Source organism: Sander vitreus, chromosome 2, assembly GCF_031162955.1.
Source record: "Sander vitreus isolate 19-12246 chromosome 2, sanVit1, whole genome shotgun sequence".
Classification (NCBI taxonomy): domain Eukaryota; kingdom Metazoa; phylum Chordata; class Actinopteri; order Perciformes; family Percidae; genus Sander; species Sander vitreus.
The window spans coordinates 25,143,404-25,170,082 of NC_135856.1; the positions used below are offsets into that span (position 1 = coordinate 25,143,404).

Genomic DNA, 26,679 nt, shown 5'->3' on the forward strand with positions numbered 1-26,679 from the left:
CAGCACAATGTACAGAGAGCATGCCCTCCAGTATGAATGCAAAGATATACAATACTATTACATTGCGAGGGAACCCCATTTTAATAGAGAAGTACAGTAATGTTTGGTTTTATTACATGATTTGGTCCATTATTTGTAAATGAATGCACCAAGGATCTTAACTCCTTTTATTTATAAAATATTCATGGACAATTATGATCGTAATAATATCATTTGTAACAGATATATATATATAAAGAACTGCCATTGTATGTTAATTTGAAGTGCTCATATTATACTCATTTTCAGGTTCATAATTGTATTTAGTGGTTGTACCAGAATAGGTTTACATGGTTTCAAAAAACACCATATTTTTGTTGTACTGCACATTGCTGCAGCTCCTCTTTTCACCCTGTGTGTTGAGCTCTCTGTTTTAGCTACAGAGTGAGACATCTCACTTCTTTGTAGTAGTTTGTTGTACCATCTTTGTTGGGAGTCGCACATGCGCAGTAGCTAGGTAAGCACTGCTAGCTTGTCATGTAGAGCATGAGGGCGTGCCATGCTAGCAGCTAGGCGAGCGTTACAAAGTGACGCACGGTCGTCACGGAAGTAAAGGCTGGACTACAATAGAGCTGTTTGGAGCAGTTTGTGAACAGTGTTTTCTGTTGGAGATGGTAAGTGCCTTGGGGGTGGACTTTGGGCTTTTTCACTTTGTAAACCTATAACATACGGTGGCCGACAGGGGCAAACGCCATGCAACTTAAGAAAACACATGCAAATAGATAAAACACAAGCAAATTAAGAAAACAACTTCATTAATTTGACAAGACATGTGCAGCATTCAGCAAACGCGCTGCAAATACACACAACACAACCAAATACATAAACGCGCTGCAAATACACACAACACAACCAAATAGATAAACGCGCTGCAAATATGAAACGATGCAAAAAGAAAAGCACACAAACACAGAAAACAAATGCAACAAAAAAACGTAGCATCCAGATTACACAACTGAAGTTCTCCAGACCTCTAGAGGGAGCAGCTAGTGGAACAGCTGGATTTTCGACCCCACAGGGAGAGAGCGCTCTGCCTTTTTATTAGAGTCAGTTATGGCTGCAGCCTGGAGAACTCCACAGACTGTATATTAAATTCATATTATTATTATTAATAACATAACATATTAATAATATACAGTCTATGCTCCCGTCTCATGCCCTCCCGGCTGGTGCCGTCCCCGAGCTTTTCAAAATAAAAGCTTGCGTCTGGTCCGCTATGTCTTTGTAGTTTGGTGTGTTGTTTGTGAACTCAACAGTACGGCAATCATGCTAATGAATACAATAACTTTTTCAGCAGATGTCTTACTTACAACACGATGGAGTTAGCAAAGCAGTTTTGTGTTTATATGTGCGAGCGGGATTTATTCAGATTGATAAATCCCACGGTAAATTGGCTGGTTTACTAAACAGGGAGGGACTATAAATGCTGTCTGTTTTTTGTATTTCAAGAGCGAATTGCTCCACAATATGAATACAGATTGATCACTTATTTTGTTGGTAACCGTTGTTGTATAATCACAATATTACACTTGAGGAGGCCTATACTTCAGTAATGTGCCTTTCGGACCTTGAAATTAAACCCTCTCATGTAATATGGCTTAAACAAACATCAACATTAAACGCAGATGCAGTTTTAAATGTTTTATTACCACGAGTTTACAGACGTCTCTGCTGATTGAGTATCACCTGTGACCTGAGCTGAGACACACCCACCAAACGGTTTGGAAAACGGTTTGGAAAACAGCTTAGCTGTTCCACTTAGCTGCTCCCTCTAGACGTCTGGAGAACTTCCGTTGTGTAATCTGGATGCTGCGTTTTTTTGTTGCATTTGTTTTCTGTGTTTGTGTGCTTTTCTTTTTGCATCGTTTCATATTTGCAGCGCATTTATGTATTTGGTTGTGTTGTGTGTATTTGCAGTGCGTTTATCTATTTGGTTGTGTTGTGTGTATTTGCAGCGCGTTTGCTGAATCCTGCACATGTGTTGTCAAATTAATGAAGTTGTTTTCTTAATTTGCTTGTGTTTTGTCTATTTGCGTGTGTTTTCTTAAGTTGCAGGGCGTTTGCCCCTCTCGGCCACCGTAATAACATGCACAAAAAGATAAAAAACACACAGTAAAGGAAAGGGAAAAAAGCCAAAAAGCATAATATGAGCACTTTAAAGTTATACTCCAACCAAAAACTATTTTTCTAGTACCAAATACATTGCAGGTCTGTGTTCATGGTCAGTTTGAATTCATGTTACATATAATGGATTCCAATTGTGACGAGTTAACAGTGGTGGAAGAAGTGTTCATTTAATTAAGAGTACTACAGCGATTTAGCATTGCACTTCTATGACATTGTCAGACTCACGATAATCAGTTTAAAAAAGAAGTATCAAAATCAATGCAGCAGAACCAGAGATACCGTCCTTTTTATTCCACGGATTCTTCTTCCTAGAAACCTGGCTCTACATTACGCAACATGCAACATGTTAATGTAGCTTTGAGCTGATGGCGTCAAGCACAGATGAGGAGCGGCTACAGAGTTCTGGTATTTATTATTATTCATGAAGCTACCTACAGCACTGTCCAATACTTTTAAAGCTGATTGAAAATTGTATGTAAAATTTGTATCTGCAACATAACTAGTAACTCCAGCTGTCAAATATCTGTAGTTGAGGAAAAAGTACATTTTCCTCTGAAATGTACTAGAGTCGAGTACGTGGCAGAAAATGAAAATACTCAAAAGTAAATGTACTTTGTTACTTGCCACTACTGTAAGTTACAAGTTTTTATTAAAGTATTAGACACTCGCATCGCTAATGCAGTAGTGTAAACAGCAATCTTTTTTGTTAAAATACAAATAGAGAAGTAGATTATGCTGCATGAGTGAGAAGTTTCTATGGATGCTTTGGTGTTTTTTCTTGGTCACATTGAAATCCAATTAAAATCAACCCAAAGCTGAAGACTACAGCCTTTCCATACTATAGGGGTTGACTGTTTGATACTCACATTTTACATGGATCATCACTGCACATACTCTGATCATTCTTGTAGATACAGTAAGAACTAGATTTGTTCTTCCCCTTGCACTTGTGAACTATTAAAATTCAGACCGATATGCAACTTGTAAGTGAAAAGCTCAGCAATCTGTCACCTAAATGGATTATCCTGACGTCAGAGATATTGCCACTAAACGTGAAGACATGGAAATTTTTGCCATGGCAAAATGGCCTTGAAAGGAGGAGTCATTCTTGTTCCCATGGGTTGCTCCATCAATGTCTTCTTAAATGGTTGTGAAGGGGAGCATCTCAATAGGTTTGATCCTTCTATGCTGCGGTGCCAATGATCAAATGCTCATTTGTTTCTGACAAAAACAAGAAAACTGCCATCACTATCGCTTGTGAAGCTTGAGGATCTTAAGTATTATGAAGCATTTCCTTTTGTATTTGACCTTCTCCATTATTTTCAGCAGAGACTACACTTCATCTAGCATCTACAATGCTAATTCAGTAACATAATCCACGCAGAGCACAAACAGGCAGGACTAATACTTGACATCGAGGCTCTCCACATTGAGTAATGCCCTTTGATAACTGACCCGACAGGGTCTACTGTATGCATAATGACACTACTTGCAAACAGCTGTAGTGTGTTGACGATCAATGTCTGTCCTTTCAACACAGTAATTGTGAGGCCAGAGAATGGCTGAGTAGCCAAGGCTACAGCTGCAGAATGACCACTGGAGTGAGTGGCCACTCATGTATGCCTTTTAAAGTTACACTCCATCCACCCAGACAAGACTTGGGCTTAGATTTAGTTGTGTTGATGGAGGCAGCGCTGCAACAAAAAATCATTGCGGAGTGTGTTAGAATTGTAGGATTCGATGAAGCTTCAACACCCCTCCTCTCTCGCTCTATCTTTCCCAGCTGACTCGGTATGAATAATTGACCCCATAGTCTGGGCCCCTGCTCATTACTGGGGGAAGTGTCGGCCTGGTTTGTGATGCAATGAGGGAGGGTGCGAGCGCCCACTGTCCGCATGCCTGGTTTGGTTTTCCCCTCTACCTCTGACCACAGTCCTTCATCTTTAATGGCCTGTGCCGTGATCGGACATCCAGCCCCTCCAACCTTCCAGCCTTGCCCACTTCATCGAGCAGGTGAACGGGTTGGCAGTAACACATCTACTGCCTGAGAGGAGTTTTTCAAGAATTTTTAAGAATTCTCCTGTGAATTTAAAGAGTTTTGGGCAGGATTATCAAAGGGTGCAGGGGTAGATGGGGGAGTGAACACTGACATCCAGGAAAGTTCTGTGGGAAAGTTTTCAGGTACACACTCAAACTAGTAGAAAACTATTAATGGTCTTAAAGTGAATACTCTCCTTACATGGAGCTGTGACTCTTTTGATATGGAAGTTGGGAAAGTTGTCCAAAGAAAAGTTGCGAGGGGCAATGTAGTGCAACCGCTAAAATACACATACCCAACAAATTCACAGAACAACACAATGAAATGTAACTCTTAAATCTTCATGTCAGACAAAAGTGTTCTTGAGCTGCTGCTCACAGGTTACGTAAATTCTTAGGTCGCCATGCGACCCATATACCTCCGTAACCGATACCTCCTGCAGTACAGTGAATCTGACACATCCGCATTCACATACTGTACTCTAGGTAGGACAGATAAGGCTCGTGAGTGAAGCCACTGAACGCTGTCGAGGAAAACAATAGCTGACGAGACGCCGCCCAATACATCAATCAGACAAGTCTGTCAGCTCAGCTCCCTGCAGAGAGATCCATGGGAAGCAAAAGAGGGACCACACAAAACACGGAGCCTGCAAATGAGAAGCCACAGTATGGATTGCTGCGTGATGAGCAGCCAAACTAGACAGAGAAAAGGGATGGATGAGGAACATGTGTGGGTCACGTCTACAAGGACAGTTAAGTCTAGTATTTGCCTTGTGCTTGTGCAGTGCTAAAGAATAGAGAGAGACACATATGCTAATTTTAATTGAATCATAAATATGCTTACTAAGTATATGATTTTTGCAATTGAATTACATTGTTTAATATTGTTATCACTTAGTTATAGTATTTGTTTTTTGTGCTTAATTTACTTCAAACATTTCAGACAGAGTATTATAAACGTGTAATTTTGGTTGTAATTTCATCTTGCCAGCTATTCAAATATGCAACAACACACATTTTCAACACCACAAAGGAAAAAATCAAGGTATGTAAGGAAAGCAGTAAACTGTAAAAATAATAACATTGCTCTCCACTAATCACTTATTCCTGTCTGCCCGTCACAGAAGCTTCTTTCAAGCAGTATATGCCTCAGCAACCACATGCTAAATGTATTATGACATGTACTAAAGTCAGTCCAGTGTTAACATTGTCGGTTGGTAGTTGGTTGATTGTTTAAACAATAAATATGATATTTCCTAATAATCAACCTCTTGCAGTCATGAGAGAAATTACATTTCTTTCTAGGTGGCAAAGGAGGAAGTAGGATGATGTATATATGCCACGGCAAAACCTCTCAGGGAGGAGGTTGGGGTGGATGGTTGGGTCATAGTGAGAGGGCGGCTCCCACCCTGTGTTGCACCACAAGTCAACATTGGTTTCTTTGAACCATGACCATAACCTTTTCTTAACCAAGAAGTTTTGGTTGCCTAAACTTAAAGGTTCCCTGTGGAGTTTTGACAGCCAGTAACGTTATGGAGCAACGTTTTGTGGGTCGCTGTTATTATCCTGCGTGTGCGCACAAAGACGCAAATGAATGATTGCTGGTGGCGATAACGTGCCAAGAAAGGCAGAACATGATAACAAGGCAAGGAAGAAGAAGACTGCTAGCAAGCAAACATGGATGTAAAAAAAATGCAGGTTTCAAATTATTTCTTTTTTATTAATCAGCTCTACAAATGTATTTTTAGAAAGTATATGCATTCAACACATGTATCGTTATTTAATTTTTATTTATTTATATTATATATTATTATTTTTTAATATTTATTTAGTCTTCAAGGATACACACGATGGGTTCGGTAAGAGTGGAGGCACAGTCCTGTTAACCCAAACTTACTGTAACCATAGAGGTAACAGATCAGAAAAATGCTCACATGAGTCGTTTTATTAACAGTTAGGTGGGTAATTTGTCATTTACATATGAGGACTTATTGTTCAAGAAAGCTACAGGTAGCAGAAAAAAAACTATGTATACCACTGAAAATTTTAATTTTGCTGCATGTTTAGACAAACGGTTATGAAAATGGAGTTCAGACTCTTTGTCTGGGGACAAATTTATGTCGTTTGAGGGTATATTCTATCATTTTGCTTAAGTGTCCAGTAAGAGCTTTACAAAGTCAGTATACTTATTAAACTTACTCAATGAGCACTTTCACATGTGATTAGAGATTGGCACACCATGGAAATGGCAACTCGCACCAGGATAAATACAATACGGTTCTCTGTAGGATTAAGGTAATGAATGGCTTTTCATTTATCACCATTTATTTTAGTTTAAAAGGTACCTCAGCTATGATAGGAAAATTACATCAACAACATTAAACAGATACCAAATACTAGCCCTCAGGGCATTTTTTATATATTCTGTATGAAGTTCAAATTATTGTTTATTGTTATTTGTTTTAAGGCATTAGAGACTTATATTGACTATGAGTGCTATATAGGCCTACTACGGTACATGTTCATATTAAGCTTCATTTGATTACAATTCAACAGCAAGTGTCTAATACTGTGTGTGGACAAACATACAACCTGGCAAACAAACAGCACCAATCCTTCGCTCAAAAATCACCAAATTCATTTACAAGCATCACACCCAAAATTCTGAGCACGCTCAGTACAAAATGTATGAGTGGCAGAAGTTTCAGTCCACAGAAACAAAGAAGAAGAGAAATGTGTCTTACCCACAATGTGGAGGAAGGAGGTTATCAGAGCTGTTCCTGGTTGTTTCATTGGTCGCAGGCAGCCAAGGAATCTAGAGGAGAATATCGTAGAGCTGTCATTGTGCTTTCAGGGAAGGGGGAGAGCAGGGAAAGAGGTTGTTTGAACTCGGAGTAAACGCTGTGAAAATGGTGGAGCTGGCATATTTACACCCAGGGTCTGCACAGGGGGATTACATGCAACGTTTTTATGTCACCATTTGACAGCATCATCTCATGGAGGGTTTGAAGGCTCCCCCTCATTAGCTGGGCCGCATTTAACACAGCTTTGAGTTTATAAAGACAATGGCTGCCAAACCTCAAGGACTTTAACAAACAACAAAGGAGAGGGTAACAATCAAAGTGCCCCTGTTCCATTTTGCCAAACTTGAGTGAAAAGTCTACCCTGGAAATCCAGAGTTCTCGCGAGAGCACAATTTGAATTTGCTCAGCGAGTCACTCTGGCATTCAGTAATGATGCTCATTAACTATGCCTTTGTAGCCGAGCTGCACCAATCACATTGGTGTATCTGATATAGGCGGGCCAGAGGCGAGCTAAACAGATGACGACAGCACTGCAACGTCAAAGTCATTAGTAAACATTGCAAGATGGCTACGGATGAACACCAGTTGTTTGAAACGGCTTTGGCCGCTACAATGAGTTAGACTTGGCTTTTTATCTAAAAGAGGAACAGAAGTTAGCTCCGCTGGTAGCTAAGCGTACCCCGTGTATTGTTGTGATTGGTCGTAGTGTTATCCAATTGCGTGCAGTGAGATTTTCAAATGCATGCTTGGTGCCGCCCCTCAAGTTGGGCCATTTTCATTACTCATTGCCAGACCCTTAATCTTTCGGATTTGGGTCTGGATTTCCAGGCTATGAAAAGACACTTGTTCTGAAAAAAAAGAAGACATTTACATGACAACCGGAGGGATCTAAATGGATATAAGTGAAACGGGAGGTCAACCTTATTGTTCCTCAAAGGGCTTGATAAGTATATAGAGTAAAGCCATGCCACTGATTGAATGCAACTATGTTATTTATTCTTCATGATGGTTTTTATTTGTTGCATTTATATTGGTCAAGATAAATGACAAATGCCATTAATACTAAAAAACATGAAACGTGTTTCCAGAACAAACTGCACTCCAACCTCAAGCAAACGACACATACTTCTGCACTTTCTATTTGTTGAGTAAAATCATGTAACATTGGTCATCTTTGATTTTATGTTGAAGTAATACAAAATATCTTTGAGGATATCAGGGAATCAAAATACTGTATTCACTGTAGACGAAACAGTATAAGAAAACAAAACAGACATTTTGAGATATTTCCTCAGACTCCTGAAAACTGGGATGGCCGGGTTTTTTTTTACTGCTTTTTGTCATTTTATAGCCGTAACAATTCATAGATAAAATAATCGGCAGATGAATCAATACTGAAAAGTATCATTAGTTACAGTCCTTATACATTTACAACCGTATAGTCTCTCTTTGCCAGACCTTCCTCCACAGCGCTGCGGAGGAGGGTCTCGCTAGTCCACACAGCATTCCGGGATGGGAGAAAAAAACGTGCTCTGGTTCACTGGCATTTCTTTTAACCAAGCACAATTGTCATGGGAAGCACTAAGCTCCGCACGGTGCCGCTGCAAAATAACCTCGGGAAGGAACTTGTTTTGGTGGAACGTGTACTTTTAAAAGTTGTTTTAGTCGCGCAACAGAAAACTCAGATTGGACAGATAGTCTAGCTAGCTGTCTGGATTTACGCTGCAGATATCTGAGGAGCAGTTAACCATAAATCAAAACAATAAATCCACCGGAGTTAAAAATTCCAACAGAAAGAAAGCGGAAGGAAACAGACATCAGCGAAAAGACATGCATCCGGCGGAATGTCCTGCGGCACCCTAGCAATCCTAGAAGTGGAACGTCGAGGATATAGACTAACAACGGTATAAAACTGTGAAAAGCAGCACATTTGAGAAGATTAAACCAGAGAATGTTTGGAGTTTACACTACTAAAAATTATGTATATGATCAATCGCTTATATCATGTCAATAATTGACAATTACAGTTTTGCAATCGACTAATTGATTAATCGTCTAATTGTTTTCCACCTAGTCAACAAAACGGGTGTAGCCTAAATCCATCACATCTCCAAATGGTATGCATGGTTTTACGAAATATATATTTCATTTTGAAAATTATTTCTTGATATAAGAGAAGCCAGAAAAACAATGATTCAAGATATTTTGTTTGATGCTCTGGAAGAAAATCAGGTAAAAACACAACATAAAGGGCTTCTCCATTTACTTTGTCTTTCTTTGCCTTCTCCTCAAAATCGGCACAGCAACCTGCTTGTGTTACAAACTCTCTTGCTCTGACGTTTAGTCACGGCAAAGTATTTACCCACCAATTACCCACAGATACCCTTCCTCTCGTTACAGCTGGGGCCCCATAAAAGGGAACAAACAATAACAAGAGTGAAGGCTCCTCAGCAAAAAGAGACACATTATAATATGGGCAGACATGAGAAAGAGGGGTGTGGGAAGAGCTTGTATTGATGGAGATGAAATTGAACTTGATTAAAAAGCAAACAAAACAAACCCCCTACAAAACACAAACACTCTATACACTTTGTGAATGGGCCCACACAAAGCTAATATGTAGCTATTCCCGAGCACTCCTGAGGCGGCGAGATAAAAAAGACAAGTGTTTAAAAGGAGATCTCTTCCTCTGTTTGGCTGACATTTTTACACAATTATGTGCAGGATCCAGCAACAAAGAAGCAGTGCAACCGGCGTTTCTCCTTCTCGACAAGCCAAAAGAAGTTTAGTTTTTTTTCTTCTTTTTTCTCTCACCTCTCTTTTTACTTTTGTGTCAAGTTGATTAAATGAGAGTGTGTGACATAGAGCTGCAGGGTAACGCCATCTGGCAGAGCAGTGTCATTTTTCCTGATGGAGTTACACTGACTTAACCAACTTTCCATCAATTAATATTAAGGCTGTGTTACACATTATTGCACCTAAATGACACTCAGACACCCACTGAAGCGCCTCTGTAGAATTTCTGACATCTTAAAATATGGGTTTGATTGAATGTTTTTACTGACAGCGCTCAGAATTAGAGCTCATCTAATTGCTTTATTTACTGTATATTATGAACTACATCCAACTGAATTGTCTCTTAGTCTCATATTGATTCCTACAGGAAGATTAAAAACACCACTCCTTGGCTTGTTCAGTGGGAGCCATTATATTTACAGGTGGATGTGTCACTGGCTCATAATGAAAGAGTCCATGCAATAAAAGTAGAATAAAATGCATGGCATGAGATATAATGCTATGGGCAATTAAATTCAGCTGCACAAAAAAGACCACACAGCCCTTATACATATTCACTCTTCCACTGAAATCCATAGGAATTGCCAAGTCATCTTCCATGTCTCTGAGGCATTCACGTACAATGGCACTTTTATCATATGCTTATCAGTGGTGGCCCCGCTCTCATAGTGCTCGATCTTTTGGCCCCTCAATCACGGAGCATATTACTCCTCTGTCAGAGCAAAGCACTTCCTAACGACAGGGAGGCCAGCTGGGACTGAGGAGAGGGCAGGAGGCACACACATTAACATAATAATCCAACCACACTCCCACAGGCCCCGGGGCCAGACAGTATATTAGGTAGGCCCCCCCTCATGAAGGTCCTTGAAGGAAATAAAGCTGCTTTACGGTGAGCCTGTCAACCTGTGGTGAAGGCTAGGCTTCACCTGTGCTAATTGTTGACTGAAAATAACCTATAGCTAGTTACTTTAGTCCCACATGTGTAAACAGTGATCTTGTTACATGCTCAAATGAGCTAAGTGTTGGGTAATGTGAGGTATAATTTAACCTAGTTCTGAATATCTCACGATGGATTAAAGAGAATAAGTAAGGCTGTTTCTTTCTCTCCCTCTCTGAGCACTCTTGCTTTGTTGCCTTCTACATCACATTGCAACACAACATAACCCAGTAGCCTGACACATATTTCTGAGTATAGGAAGCATCTCCTCGCCTCCTCATATTTACTGAAGTGAAATACGAAGAGACATAGGCTTTGAGGACAAGAGAGACCGAGAGGGGAGAGAATAAGGGGGTTGGGTGTTGGTTCCGCAGCCTTCCCTGTGGCATAGCATGCATGCATTGAGGCCTGTGATCCTTCGCACTGGGGTCCCATGGTACCTTGTGTGGCCTGCACATTTCTAACCACATGAGACACTTGCCATTATTGCGTCAAAGCCATCATAATAAAGCCATGCAGCTATAGCGCACTGCTTATGCCTGGAGACAGAACAACAAAAGGCCAATACACTAGCAACAAGAGAAAGTGTAAAAGAAAGAATCAAGTTCAGCTATTCGGAGAAACTCCAGCTTCTGCCAAACCCAATTCAGCGTCACATCCACTGGTAGAAAAAAAGAAGTTCATATGGAGAGGAGAGCCAGCAAGTAGTGTATTAGGAAACCACCAGCAAAGTGTAGAGCATTTTCATTGGGAAGCCTGTCTTGCACAGCCTGACTGTCAGTGCACCTCTAATGTGAATGTCCCACTGACTGTTACTGTAAGGCTGTCAGCCGCTGGTTGGGGTCCTTGACTGAAGACTCTCACTAGCACTTCACACACAGTAATACCTCAGTGGCGAGAGAGAGGTAGGCAAGGAGGAAGAGAGGAAAGGATCTCCACAAATCATTTTGATCAAGAGACAAGGTAGCAGTGAGGTAGACCTCCCCCAGCCCCTGCCCCACGAGGAGACAACTCTCTAATTGGTGGAGAGGGCAGCCTGTCCGTGGCCGTATGCACTCTCAGATCTTTCCCAGGACAGCCAAGGAAACGTGCCAATTACTGCCAATTGTTGGCCTGTGGTTGAGATGTGGACAGTTGTCCGCATGGAATAAGAGTGAAGGCCTGGCAAACACTCCTGCTGATGCTGATAGCATGCAACAGCAGTATAATATTGTACTGTAAGTCCACAAACTTTCATAAAACAAGCTATTACTGTCCTTTTTAATAAATTCTGTTTGACTTAGCATGGGGATTCTGTGAAAAACTCAAAGATTATTAAATACACTCCTTCCAACACTTGCAGCCATGTGGAATTTGAGTAGCTATCTCAATCCAGGCACCTTTAACACCACCGGAAAAATACTGTGCTTTGTAACAGCCCATATATAGCCCATGTTTAGTGGGGCCAGCAGACCATTATGGGGGTCCTTTCATCGGAAGTTGAACATATACTACTTCATCCATTATCCATCAGCTGCTCGTCATGGTATAGTTCAGGTCTGGAGCACAACCTCTCCTAGCAGGCAGACAGGAGCAGAGAATCGCAGGCCTTTACAACTCCGCTCACCCACAGTTCATAACAAGGAAGCCAGAAAGTGTAGCAGAGAGGAGGGAAAACAGTCATAATTCTTGTTCAACTAAAAATCACTATAATGCTCTTTAATTGTGTAGGCAAAAATCTTTTCAAAAGAGCATGGTAATTTTACCCTGTTAAATTATTCAGCACACATTAATAACGGTCGGGGCCGGGGTGGATGAGAGCGGCTGTTTTAGGAGTGATGAGCTGCTGGAGCTGGGAGAAGGGATCTCACTAAGGCAGTTTTAAGCCTCGTTTTAAAGTTACATTTTCAAGTAAACGACATTAAAAAAAATGACCTGGGGTAACCCTGAAATGTACTGGGACTGGATGTTGGTGCAGGGCCTTAAATACACTCATAAAAAAAACTACTTCCCACTGAGAAGGTTGATATGAAGCAAGATTGATCATTTATTAACAACCGATGAATATCGTTGGTTCATTTGTTAATTGGCAGCATGTTTTAACCAACACAATTATGCTCAGCTTCAAGAAAACCTTAGAGAAAGGCTTGTGTTAGAGTTGGTAGGCATTCCTTTGTCTAAAATGAGGATATACAGTGAGCAGAAATATAGAAAAGATAAGGCCTTGGAAAAGCAAGGTAATCAAGAATTATGTATTACAAGCCAAAAACAAATTAAACCTCAAAATAGTGCTTTTTTGTGCACTTCAAACTGTGAGAGTCATAGTAGAATAACAGATACGAGGAGAAAAGGTCACAACCAAGATCTGATGAAGGGCAGTGCTCACTATAGGCTTTAAAGGATTCCCACCAGCAGATAGCACATTCAAGAGAGCGATGCAAATGAGAATTTGCATGAACCATGCACCAGCAAATGTAATATGCATAATTGGGGGAAGGAGTGATGAGGTGTGAGAGGGGGGGATCTCCATCAAATACAGACATGAAGCAACACTTTCTATACTTAGAAATTAATACAATACAGTGCACACACACACACACACATTGCATGGGATGCATATCATCCATCCGTTGAACAATGACTTTTAAGTGCACTAGAACATAGTGAGCTTTAGAAAATATGCACAAATGTGCGCAAGATGAAATACGCCTCTTCCCCACATAAAGATGAAAAAAGGCAACAAATGCCTTCCCAAGGCAGAGAGAGCTTAACTATTTCTTTTCAGTTCAAAGTCAGGGCTCTACTCTAAATATTTGTGTATTAAACATAACACATAAGATGGAATAAATGGAGGGCTCTAAAATAAGTGCAGGGCCTGCAGGAGAAAACAACATGGAACTGTAATGCTTCTTAATGTCAGTGTGCCTAGCACAAACAACCATGGTGAAAAACAAGCCAAGGCTTCAAATCTTGTAGAAAGTATGAGTCAGATGCTTAGTGGCTACGATTTGTAAATGTACAGGGAATGCTGGTGTAACTGGCCTGGTCTTTACAGATTAAATATCCCCTACTCAGTTTTAGGACACAATTTAAGAAAAAAGAATGAGCCAAGAAATAAATAGCTAATTATGTTTACACCTCAGTAGAATCAGTTCAACGACATCACTTAATGCTTTTGAGGTATGCATCAAGGGCCAGTCTAAGGAGGCACCATGCAGCATGATTAAATCTAAATATGCTGACTCTTACACTGTTTGTTTGTTTATTGAGGAAAGTCAGGGGGTGTTCTGAGCCTCAGAACTGCATTTAAAGCTGATCTGGCTCCTTTAGACAGTGCTGCATCCGACTTCCTGTTGTCGACTCGCAGTTGCCACGAAAAAATTGCTGCTGCAGCCTTAGACAACCTACAGCACTTTGTATGCCGAAAGAAAAGAGTTAATTAGAAATACAAATTCTCCCAGATTGTTATTAATGGGAACTGTAGAGTAAGCAACACATATTTTGTGCCCATAAGTAATTCTCAGGTATCTTTGATCTGTGGCCCACAGCGGATGCTGCTGCGTGCCGCTGTCTGGCTTCTGGGACTCTGCCAGCGCCAGACATCTGGCTACTTTGTTATCATTGGCTGATCTGCTCCCGGGAGGCCAATCTTGTGACACCAGGCAGAGAGTGTCCTGGCAAGGAAAATTATCAGCACATTTTGAGTGGATTAGAGTTCCAAAGTGGTCTTCAAATCTCTACAGGGGTCTGGTGAGCCATGCTCTACTGGGGGTTCCTCAGGGCTCTATTTTGACAACACTGTTGATTTGAAAGGCAGCAAGGGTATAGCTCCTACTGTTGCGTCACAGATTTCAGGCAACATCTTAGGAAGTGAAAAAAAGCCCCCCAATTATGATCTGTCAGATGTAGAAGAGGAAAAATGCCCCAAAGACTTCCCTTGATTAGTGTGGAGATTCTGAGTAGCAGCAAATGTCGGTACTAGAGTGCTGTATGTCGTTTATACTCCAGTGTCATATCTGGCAAAAATGTATTAAGTCTGCATTTGTTTTTACTGACTAATGCAGTTTTGTTGTTCTTCAAATTCTGCAGCTATGGAATTTTCTGTCACGTTCATAAAACCTTTGCCTTGAGCTTTTTTTTTTTTTTTTTTAACTCTAAGGAAGTTAAATATGACTCCATCTCAAAGGTTGTGTCTGACAATCCGTCATACAAAACACTTGTTTAGAGGTCAAAGAAGAGAATGCTGCCTAAGCACTGGCTTAGTGGAGGGGAAAAAAGCCATGATGTGACAATCTGAACCTTATTCACAGGATTGATTGAGGTATCGTGTCTTCTCCCTTTTTTCTCTTGGCGTTTCCATTTGTGAATACAAAGCTGCGGTGACCCATAAATATTACATGGTGTGGAGATGCAAAGCAGGAATTAATGACTGGGGTGTGTGTGTGAGAGAGTGTGTGTATGGCAGGTCCCTATGGGATTCTGCTTAGACAGGCAGGCATGGAGAGGGTGTGGTCTCAGTCTTGCTCTGTCTCTCTCACTCTCACGCACACGCACACACGCACGCACGCACGCACGCACGCACACACACACACACACACACACACACACACACACACACACACACACACACTGTATTTTTCTCTCCACATCTCCACTGGGTTGCATGATTTTTGGCCTGTGTGCTAACCTGTCTGTCAGTGACTCTGTGGTCACCACCGTTCAGCATTGTTTTCACTCACTCAATAAACTCTCACCAGTTATTCTACACAGAAAGAGGACACAAGAACTCTGGATTAGAAATAATTAGTTCTGAAATTTCTTGGTCAATCAATTATTCAATTAACAGAACATTTTGACAACTTATAATCATTTAAGGCATTTCAAAAACAAGGGTGGTTTTCCCTATTTTATGACATTTTAAAAAAAAATGTTGATCAGAAAAATAATTAAGAGGTTAACTGATAAGGAAAAGCAAATGTGTCTCGAAAGCAACTTTGTCTCTCTCTCTTAAAGATGAATAAGCCAATTAAAAGATTAGCTGATTTGACTATTTTGATAATTGATTAATCCGGTAAGTATTTTTTCAAGTACAAATGCCAAACATTGTCCAGTTCCAGCTTTTCAATTATGAGGATTTGCTGCATTTCTTTGTCTTATGTGATACTAAACTGAGTATTTTTTTTACTTTTGGCGGTTGTACGTAAATAAACAAGCAATCTAAAGACATCACATTGGGCTTTTTTTTGATATTGAATGAATAAATGAATGAAAACATTTATTTCAGACATATCAAAAATAAGCCAAACAAAACATCAAAGAAATGTACTAATAAGTTAAATAAGCAAAACATTCAATAAACAATAAGAAACATTAGCCAACATAGACATGTCTGAAAAGAAGTAGGAATAAGTATTTTAATCATACCCCTTTTCCATAACTCAGTAATTAATTAATAATAATACTTTTTTGTTGTTGAAAATAGTCATTAGTTGCAGCCCTGCTCTCTCTGTCATGCACAAACATGCGTACTATATGTTAATATGATACAACATGAACAGTTTGGACAGCATGAACCAAGTTGTGGACCGAGCTGTGACTGCATTCCAAACACTGTCATAAAAAAAAGCTAACATGTGATCAGGGCACGGTGATGACAAAGTAGTTGTTTGAGGTTACAAAAAAGAGAGAGAGAAAGAAAGAGAGAGAAAGGGAGAGCCTGAGATCAGCTTTTCCTCTCTGCTTAGTGAGATGAATCGGTTGAGGAGGGGCCACTTGACACCTGTCACCTAACCAGCCAGGCACAATTACCTCCAGGGGGAGGACGCGGGACTTGCTAGGGAGTTGTGCATAGCTCCCAGTGAAATAGACGAGCGTTTGAAGATCATTAGTGTTACAGGCCCTGTCTTCGTGGCCCTGTCCAACCTCCTGAATGGCTTGCTTTGATCACCGCCCTGCGTTTTTGTCAATAGTATGGGTACACCGCATAAATTATAAAGTTATACACACAAAGTCAGCAGGTAATATGCCACATTCAATTTCTGTTTTGGCCACAGATGGGGCAGCTGATTGCAGGTAATGAGCGTCATCACCGCCCTGCAGCCAATAATGTGCGGTGGCTGAGCTTTCGTGTTGCTATCATGTTCAGGCCAATGGCCTCGCAGAGTGGCACTCACATGTCTCAAGTACAACAAAAATGAAAAGAATTTAATGTGAAGCTGTTTCGAAATTTCTCGTCTTGTCTAAATGTTCATTCAGTATTCTGAGATTAAGAAATTAGGCCAATGTCACTGTTATTTATATGATCTGTATATTTTTAATAAACAGAATGCAAGACTTTTTTTGGTTGACTAAAAGCATCTTTTACAGTTTGACAGTGCGAGGCAGGTAAATGTGACAATTTGTAAATAATCTGAGGCTGTTAAAGAGGAGGTTACACTGGTAATGTTTTTTAAGCCTTTAAATAAAATATAACCTACTGTAAATTTGGAGTTGTGATAAATAATAAATGCTGCATATTTTGCACATATAGGTAGAACTCTTCAAAAATGTATGCAAACATAAAATGTACCTTAGAGAGCATGAACTAAAACATTCTTGATAGTAAAAATGTATAGGTTGAAGGACAGTTCAAGATTAACAATATTGAAGATTTCACAGATGAAAAACATTTTGATATATCACACATACCGCGCAGCTGCAGCACTGTGCCTTCTTGTGTACTGCATTTGGCAGTGCACTGCAGTGGTTTCAGTGTAGAAAAATGATCATTATAGCTGATGAGGCTTGGAATGATGACAGCGTGACAGCAGAGAGCTTTTTAATTTGTCGGATCAGATTGTGACATGCTCCATCACAGGACGGAGGAAATCTTTTCATTTGTGCAGAAGAAAGGGGGAAAGAAGGTCAATTAGCATCAACTATTAGACAACCCAGTGACAAGCAATATATTACCACATGGGACAGTCAAACTAATGAGAGAGGTAGAAGAAATGTTCTTTCAGGTTGGACAGAATTCTGCAATCATTCTGCTACATTAATCACTTGTATAGCACTTGACTTATGCATTCTTTACAGTCGCACGCTCTGAGGTGTAACTTCACATGTACGCTGCCTTCCTCGTCTTCGTTTGTTGTCATATGAGGTCAGCTTTACTCAAAGGAACGTCTGTCATGTCAAATGTTATCCTACAGAAACCATGCGCATCAGCTGCAAGCACTTTACACTAATCCATGCTTTACTATGCAGTTACAATTTTAAAGTTTTTATCATTCAAGTCATTCAAGGTTGATCAGTCAAATCTAGAGGATATATTCTTTATCATGTGTGACCACATTGTTTTAAAGATCACAAAGGCATCCACCGATATGATATTTGCCAAAAGCAGCGTGAGAGAGAGGATCTCATTTTATCAGAAGAGACAATCTCAAAGCAAGTAATTTTTTTCTTCCTTTGCCAGGCAGGCTTTATTTGACAGGCTGTCAGGTATAACGCGCCTCTCTCAATATTGATCTGAAGTACCTTAAGGTATGTGACATCATTATGAGGCTTGACCTTATCATCTGCTGCCCTGCAGCCAATAGGCAGGGATGGGCCAGAATATAATGCTCCCCCCAAAAAAAAATGATTGGTACCTGTTGCGTAATAGGGAAATTGGTGGTGATATTATTTGTTTTCCTGACCTCATGGCACACCTCACTCTCAAGGCCTCTAATCAGTCATGGCCTGAGGTTGGCTTCACTACTAGACCAGGTTAGCTGGTTATCATACTGTAGTCCACATAAGCGATAATATTGCCCATAATGCTATAGAGAAATATGGACACATTGTCTCTGTCTAGTCAGCAACAACCAAACTGAGATGATCAACACTATCACTAGACTCAATGCTGATATTGGGTTACAGTTATGTTAAATTAATGGTTACGGTAAATAAACTAAAACACACTGTTAGTGCTGAACTAATCCATATGTTTGTATTAATAATGGATAAGATGACTGTGTAATTCTTTCAGCTCAGAATTTTGGTTTGACAGCAAGCAACTTTACTGTTTTGGTTCACTGCTCTCATCAGCATCATTAGCAGCAAGCAGCATTTTTTTTTTAGCGTGATACCTCTGATAAACCCACTGTACACTTCCTGCTGAGGGCCGAATGCCAAACAGACAAAGCTAGTGACTAACTGGTGGGACAGTGGCGCAATTAGCCCAAGGTTTTCCTCAGGAGTTGGTGGAGACCAAAACAGAGGTACCGTTAAACTAGAAAGTGCACACAGTAGAATGCAGATCTCCGCCAGGTGTATCTCCCTCTCCTCTCCCTGACAAAGAAGAGTTGAATCTCACTCAGTTTTCCCTTCCGGCTCCCTCAAAGTCTTTCACATGGGGAGCGATTGACGCACCTAGTAATTCATTTTCAATGAGAGGCGAGCTGGCATGTAGGTGGACGCGGGTAATCTGACAGGTGGAGTGGCAAGCGGGCGCGATCCCGTGAAGCTGTCGCAGTCGTGCTGTTATAAACAGTCATCAGGACATAAACGGTAGGGCTTTTGCATGGCAGAGCATCAGCACAAGACATGGTTTTATTGAGTAACAATAAACTTAAATTAGAACTATAGAATTCTGACTATGCTAATTTAGCTAATTTTAACTTTCAACAATAACAGTCTGTGGTTAGAAAAGAATAAAATTGCCACCTTTTGTTATAAATCCACCTGTGATTAGGGATATATGATGCCACAGCCAACTAATGTCATTCAGTTGTACCGGCAGGGATACAGTAGTGCACAGAAGCCCCATGGTTACCACGCATGGAGTACCTCGCGTTCACTCGTGGAGCGCTTGTCTCACATAAAGAGCACAGTAAGACCCTGCGAATCTAAGCCAGTAGGCAGGCAAAGTGTCGCTTGAGGCGATGAAGATAACAAAAACTGGAATTTATTCATCTCGTCTCATGCCTAACTTTAGCATAACATATCGGGATGGAATTAATCTGCAGATGCTCCAGTTCAAAATAAGACCAAACTTTTCTATGGATGTCAGTGTTTGAGTCATTACAAAGTTCAAAATGTGACCTGCAACAGACTAGGTAAGGCTTGTTTTTAGCCTAGCCGATTGCTGGAAATGCCTTTCAATACTGAAGCAGTTGTTGATCCACCAGCCAGTTAAGAGGAGTCAGCAAAACAGAGAACTCATTCAAATATGTTCAAATATTGTAAATCACACCAACCACGAGAGGTCCTTGAGCATACAGATCAGACAGATACAAACATGCACACACACGACCAAACAGAGTGAATATTGGACTTATATTTGTCAGGTTGACACAAACAGGACTCCAAATATACTACACTAAATACTAAAATTGCTCATGTGTAAACAGGCTACTGTTCGCTAACACGTTTGCCATATAACTTTATAAGGTGGTAAGACGTCATCTTGTTCCACTGTCCCCTAGTGGCCGAAACATAAAATCTAATATGCAGCTTTAAGATTAAGGAAAAGATCACAGGGTTTTAAAAAAGACACCATTAATGCAAAAGACGCACAAACTCTGTCCTATTGCATGAAGATGGGATTCGCTTTACACAGAGGTGCTAAGATTAAACTTTCATGAATCAATTTTATGGCTGCAAATTGTGACATAAGGTGTGTTTGATTATTTGGATTATTATGTGTTGTTAGATTATTGCACGTTCTACGCCTTTTCAATTGCGTTTTGTTATTATCAAATGAATTGTTATTTTATCACAAAAGAGGCCTTATATGTCATCATAATCTGCCTCAGCAAACATTTCAGGTCTTATTTTAGGAAAAGTGGCTCTCATAAAATGTCACAGACAAACAAGCAGGCCTGTATAAACCTATAATAAGTAATTAGAATATCCTGAGAACTGTTGATGCTTTTATTTAGCCCCGCATAGAGATCAAATAGAAAACATCTCACAGTTTGTATACCAGTCGAGCTGCAATTCAAGTGCAGTTTTTTTAACCCTCTTTCATTATCTCAAGTGGTGAGCCACTTGTTCCCTCTGAGAGCTACAGTACAGTGTGTGACATTTAGTAAATCCTGAAGGCTTCTACCTTTTGTTGAATGCATTTAAACAACACATTAAAGCCACAATGTTCCTTGCGGAACCTGTCACATTTCCCAGGTAAAGCAGATGAATAAATAAAACACCGCTCTTAGTGGCTGAACCCCCCCCCCCTTCTTTGTGCGATTTGCTGTTGCCTTGAGTTAGATCCTGATCTCTTTGTAGACCCTCTCCCAACAAGCAGTGACCTTCTGCTCCGACATGTAAAGAGCTCCACCAGATCAGAAAAGGGAGGGGGAAGCTGTGAATAAAGGCATCACCACTGTGAGCAGCCAAGAGACTTCATCCACTTCACTCCACACTTCTCTCCCTCTCCTCTCAGTGTAGCTTTAGCTCTGTGTTCAGTCTAGGAGCGGCGCTACCTTGTTGGCGGCACAAAGGAGCGGCTCTGTAATAAAAACAGCTGTCTCTGGTGGTCTCGGTGTAATTGGGATTGTTAACGTGGAGAGCTCCTGAGGGAGGCTGAGAAGAGTATGTCTTTGTGTAAAGCACACAGACACCTCTGCAGCACTCCTTGATTCGGATGTAAGCAAGAGAGCGAGGAGGAAAAAAAGCAAACAAGTCACCTGAGTTATATCAAGCCCCGCTGCATGTGCTCTCTCCATTTTACTTGGGCTTTACTTTTATTTTTAGACAGTGCCGATTTATATGTAGTAAAGCGCCTTGAAGTGAGAGAAGTCTTTTCTTGCACAATTCTACTGAGGGTTTATGTTTATAAAGGCAAGGAATGACTGCACCTTCCAGCGTTGAGACAAGTCTATATGTGTGATAGCAACATTCCCTCCAATTACTGGATCAGTGTGATGACACAAATTGAGGCCACGATATTTTAAACTGAAAGGGCATTTAGCTGATGGCACAGAAACATTTTAAAAAGTGACAACCAAAGCAGCCCAATCTTAAGAGTGTGGGATGTTTCTCATTTAGGGGGCTTTTTTATAGGCTTTATTAAAATATTTGTTATATAGTCAAATCATTTTGAAATCCTGTTATGATCCCTGTGGTCGCTTTTCTCAATTAAATCTTGTCATAAATTATATTCATGTATCTATTTTTGCTAATAAATCATTTAAGTTAAACATTTAAAATAAGCATATAAGGCGCTATCATAGCCCATGTAAGCCAAAAAATAAATACAAATTACAAAAAAAATTCAAAAAACTACATTGTATGTTATTTCAAACCATACCAGCCAAATATATGTGGTTATCCTGAAATATCTTGAATTGCCACTTAATTGTGTTTGCCATGGCAGACCCTTCAAACGTGATTCTGTTAACCTGTCTGACAAACTGCCCTCCCTCGAAAGTGAGAAAGCTGTTGGCACAGAAAGTAAAAGCCTTAGGTACGTGAACACACTCAGGAAAGTGTTGAAAATGTACTTCAAAGCCAATTGCTTGGGAGCAGCTCAAGCTGATTTATTTGACTTAAGATATACTTTTTTGTGTTTCATTGTGGATGAAAATTTCATACACCAATTTAGAGGTGGTGAAATATAAATGATTTCTTTAAAGTTTCATCATAAATCAGTCTGTCGGTATATGTGAGCAGACACTGATTGCTCCTTGATGTCTCCGGAGCCTGATCTCTGTCTGGAGGTGGCTCCAGCAGCGCCTGTTGTCCTGCTGGGGAGCCAACATACTTCTGCAGCTGGATGGCTCTCTTTCAATGTAAAAACTAACTGCTATGCAGCAACACCAACAGGGTTTCTGTCGCAGCCGTGGGATGTCTGCGTGAATCAAAAAGAAAAACGGCAACTGACATCCCGACGTGTATTCAAGAGAACGCGTCTAGCGCCACGTTACATCGGAAGCCCGGATTAAAACGCTTACACACTTGTATTGAAGTGCTGCACAGGCTGTGGCCACATACCGGGACGGCGATGTGTAGTTTATATTTAGGATAACACCATACTTCTTCATATCTCCAAAGAAACGAGGAGTTGATGTGGAACCCTTAACATTAGCGATTTATACTATTAAAACATTTAAGCTTTAAGGGGTCAATACATAGATCACTGACACTGATCACTGCTTCATAACTGCTACAAGATATACGTGTGTGTGTGTGTGTGTGTGTGTGTGTGTGTGTGTGTGTGTGTGTGTGTGTGTGTGTGTGTGTGTGTGTGTGTGTGTGTGTGTGTGTGTCTGTGTGTGTGTGTGTGTGTGTGTGTGTGTGTGTGTGTGTGTGTGTGTGTGGAGAGAGAGGTGTTTTGAAAAATTAAGAGCCACACAGGAAACGAAAAACATATCCAAGAGGCATTGTTTGCCATAAGAATATGTTCTAACCTCCGAGAGACTTCCATCATAACATTTATCTCATCCTATAGAGGTGACCATATTAAACAAATTAGACACCCCTTGTTAATTACAACGTGATTAAATATTGTAATGACGTTACCGATGATGTGGCTTAATTAGAGGAGAGATAAGATAATAGCCTGCTATGACAAGTATATAGATTTGCAATTAAACGGTGCTAATTATTTTAAATATCCACTTTTGTCGTCATTCACGAAGTATCGTGCCCCGTTTGCATGCAAAAAAAACACCATGCAGAAAACAATACAAAATAATACCAAATATTATAATTGTCTCACAAAGTTTAGTAATTTATTTCTCGTATTTTCTACACGTTTCTTCCAAATTCATACAAGCGGCATAGCAACAAAGGAGAAGACATTGCAGGCGATAATATGAATTGCTAGACCTTAAATTAAAATATAAATAGGCTATAATAATCACAGCAGTTGCCAATACTATTAGATTAGTTTTTAATTATTTATTTTTTACAACTTATATTTTTACCGTAGGCCTAGGCGTTATAATAAAACCACAGTTATAGCCTATATCTTTGACTTTATACGATAATAACTTGGAGGTATTTTGACCTAAGTCAGTGGTGTAGAGCTGTCCATGGTATGTATCAGAGACGCAGTTGTCTGTTTGGCAAAGGTTAAAGTCCATGTTTCAATATTCAACAATTGCAACATATTTTCAGTTGCAATAAATACTTTACTTTTTTTATACGTTATTAGAAAAAGTCACGAGGTGTTGGTGATAAGAAGTAGTCATTTGAAATAAATGCCTTGTCGCAGACTGCCCATGCGCAGAGTCCCCAGCGGCGGCGGCGGCGGCGGTGGTGGTGGTGAGGCTAATGAAGAATAATAAATCATGAAAGGGTTTCTCAGGTACAGCTGAAAAGAGTGTGTGTATGTGAGAGGGTGAGAGACTGGGAGAGCTGTAAAGAGAGAGAGAGAGAGAGAGAGAGAGAGAGAGAGAGAGAGAGAGAGCGAGAGAGAGCGTGTGTGTGTGTGTGTGTGTGTGTGTGTGTGTGTGTGTGTGTGTGTGTGTGAGTGAGAGAGAGAGAGAGAGAGAGAGAGAGAGAGAGAGAGAGAGAGAGGCGGAGAGAGACTCAGTCTGCCCTTCGCCTCAGAGCAGAGGCAGTTCGGGTCCCCGCAGCATTCAACGAGGTACAGCACAGAGACTGTCACCACCATTACTTCTCACTTACGGTCATTTCAAGACGGAAACTTTTTCACACAAAAGCCAAACAGGTCAACGAAAGCGGCAGTTGTTTGAAACTAGAAGTATTTTGGAAATCCTAAGATACGGAAAGAAACTTTTTCAAATCGTTCTGGCGTCGTCTATGAGGAGTTCTGCCACACAAAAAAATCCAAGGCAAAAAAAAAAAAAATATTATACAAGGTGGAGCCGGTTGCTGGACAAAAAAACTGAATATTTTTGTTTTTGTTTTGAACTATCGCGCCACAAGTCCACAACGGAAAAGGTATCGGCTGCGCTCAGTTGCATGGCTTGTTGGTGCCTGCGTTATCTCATTTGCCACAAAGACGAGACACCTCCATACCTCCGCTAGTAATAATAAATAGATGTGACAACTTCAGCGTTGGACGACCATCTTCAGCCTACACTTTATTCGACAGTGACTTGAGATTCCCGCGAAGCAATTGGGCTTCAACTCCCGACCGAGGAGGCGGAGTCTTCACTTATTAAAAGGAACTTGCCGAGGCTTGGATCGCCCGCAAATATGATGATGATGTCTCTGAACAGCAAGCAGCCTTTTGCCATGGCTCACGCCAGCTTGCCCGAACCCAAGTACTCGTTGCATTCCTCATCCTCCAATTCCAATGCACCCTCATCGTCCTGCTCGTCCTCCCGACACAGCAACACCATCATCAGCAGCAGCGGCAGCAGCTCGGAGGCGATGCGCAGAGCCTGTCTCCCAACCCCACCGGTACGTATTCTGCATAATCACTGCTTAAAGGCACATTTTGACAGCCCACTTTTTTTTGTGCTTGATGTTTTTTTCATGTCTGCACAGCAAATCACCCAACACCTCCATATTTTTTTTTTTTTCCTCTGCTCAACTTATGTATTCAGTCGGCTTTGCCTTGCGTATTAATTTTTATGACCTGGGATGTTGCATGTGTCTTGTTTTGTGTGCTCCTTGGGATTTCTCACATTCTGGAAATGTTTTAAACCGAGGAGTGGAGGGAGAATTCCCTGCTGACAGCTATGTGTGCATTCTATTTGCAATTGCAGAGCAATATATTCGGAGGCTTGGATGAGAGTTTGTTGGCCCGGGCTGAAGCTCTAGCGGCGGTGGATATAGTCTCGCAGACCAAGAGCCACCACCACCCTCCACATCACAGTCCCTTCAAGCCGGACGCAACCTACCACACCATGAACACTCTCCCCTGCACCTCGTCTTCCTCCTCCTCCTCCTCGGTGCCTATTTCTCATCCGTCCGCCTTGTCTGGACACCACCATCACCACCACCATCACCACCATCACCAGCCTCACCAGGCACTGGAGGGGGATCTGCTGGACCACATCACCCCGGGACTGACACTAGGAGCCATGGCAGGGCCGGATGGCTCGGTGGTTTCCACGGCTGCGCACCCTGCCCACATGGCGGGCATGAACCACATGCACCAGGCAGCCATCAACATGGCTCACGCCCACGGGCTACAACAGCACATGGGCATGAGCGACGTGGACGCCGATCCAAGGGACTTGGAAGCCTTCGCAGAGAGGTTTAAGCAGAGACGGATCAAACTCGGGGTTACCCAGGCGGATGTAGGGTCAGCTTTAGCCAGCCTGAAGATTCCTGGGGTGGGCTCCCTCAGCCAGAGCACCATCTGCCGATTCGAGTCCCTCACGCTCTCTCACAACAACATGATTGCTTTGAAGCCCATCCTGCAAGCTTGGCTAGAAGAAGCCGAGAAATCACACAGGGAGAAACTTAATAAACCCGAGTTGTTCAACGGCGCGGAGAAGAAGAGGAAGCGCACGTCGATAGCCGCGCCAGAGAAGAGATCACTGGAGGCCTATTTTGCCATTCAGCCGCGTCCCTCCTCGGAGAAAATCGCAGCAATCGCAGAAAAGCTGGACCTGAAAAAGAACGTGGTGCGGGTCTGGTTTTGCAACCAGCGACAGAAACAGAAACGAATGAAATACTCTGCATGCGTCTAAAATCGCTTTAAACCACCACTAAAAGACTCGGGACTGTTTAGAGACGATTTGTATCATATTTCCTATCTCACACCGTTTTTTCAATCATCGATGACTTTGTGCTTTGAACTTCGAAAAATTCCTAAAAAATTGAACAATGACAATGAAAAAAAAAAAACTCGAAAACACCCACAGTCACGTCTTTTACTCGCTGAGGGGGAGACGTGGAGTCAAGTAAAGCACCGTTTGACAGAGCAAGTAAGACACCACTGTTTCCACAATTACTATGCTTCACCTTTTTCTTTAATGTCAACGCAGTATGACTTACAGGACTCTATGCTTTCGTTTTTATTTAGGATTCATTTCAAATGAGGACTATAGTTTGCGTTAGCAGAAATAG

General features: G+C 41.1%; 1 protein-coding gene across 3 annotated transcripts; it reads left to right on the forward strand.

Moving 5' to 3' along the window:
- Nucleotides 1–24,852: 24,852 nt before the first annotated feature.
- pou4f2 (POU class 4 homeobox 2) lies at nt 24,853–26,300 on the forward strand. 3 transcript variants are annotated; one of them, XM_078269806.1, is made up of 3 exons: nt 24,859–24,926; nt 25,005–25,063; nt 25,339–26,300. In XM_078269806.1, exons 1-3 carry the CDS (start codon nt 24,859–24,861, stop codon nt 26,298–26,300), a joined length of 1,089 nt encoding a protein of 362 aa, XP_078125932.1. The 3 variants fall into 3 exon arrangements, with proteins under 3 accessions (XP_078125924.1, XP_078125932.1, XP_078125940.1); XM_078269814.1 differs by having other exon boundaries at nt 25,008–25,063; XM_078269798.1 differs by having other exon boundaries at nt 24,853–25,059; nt 25,368–26,300.
- The last annotated feature ends 379 nt before the right edge of the window (nt 26,301–26,679 follow it).

Coding starts and splice junctions, on each gene's coding strand:
- pou4f2 (XM_078269798.1), top strand. CDS start 24,853: ATGATGATGATGTCTCTGAACAGCAAGCAGCCTTTTGCCATGGCTCAC. Junction 25,060..25,367: donor CCTGTCTCCCAACCCCACCG/GTACGTATTCTG, acceptor TTGCAATTGCAG/AGCAATATATTCGGAGGCTT.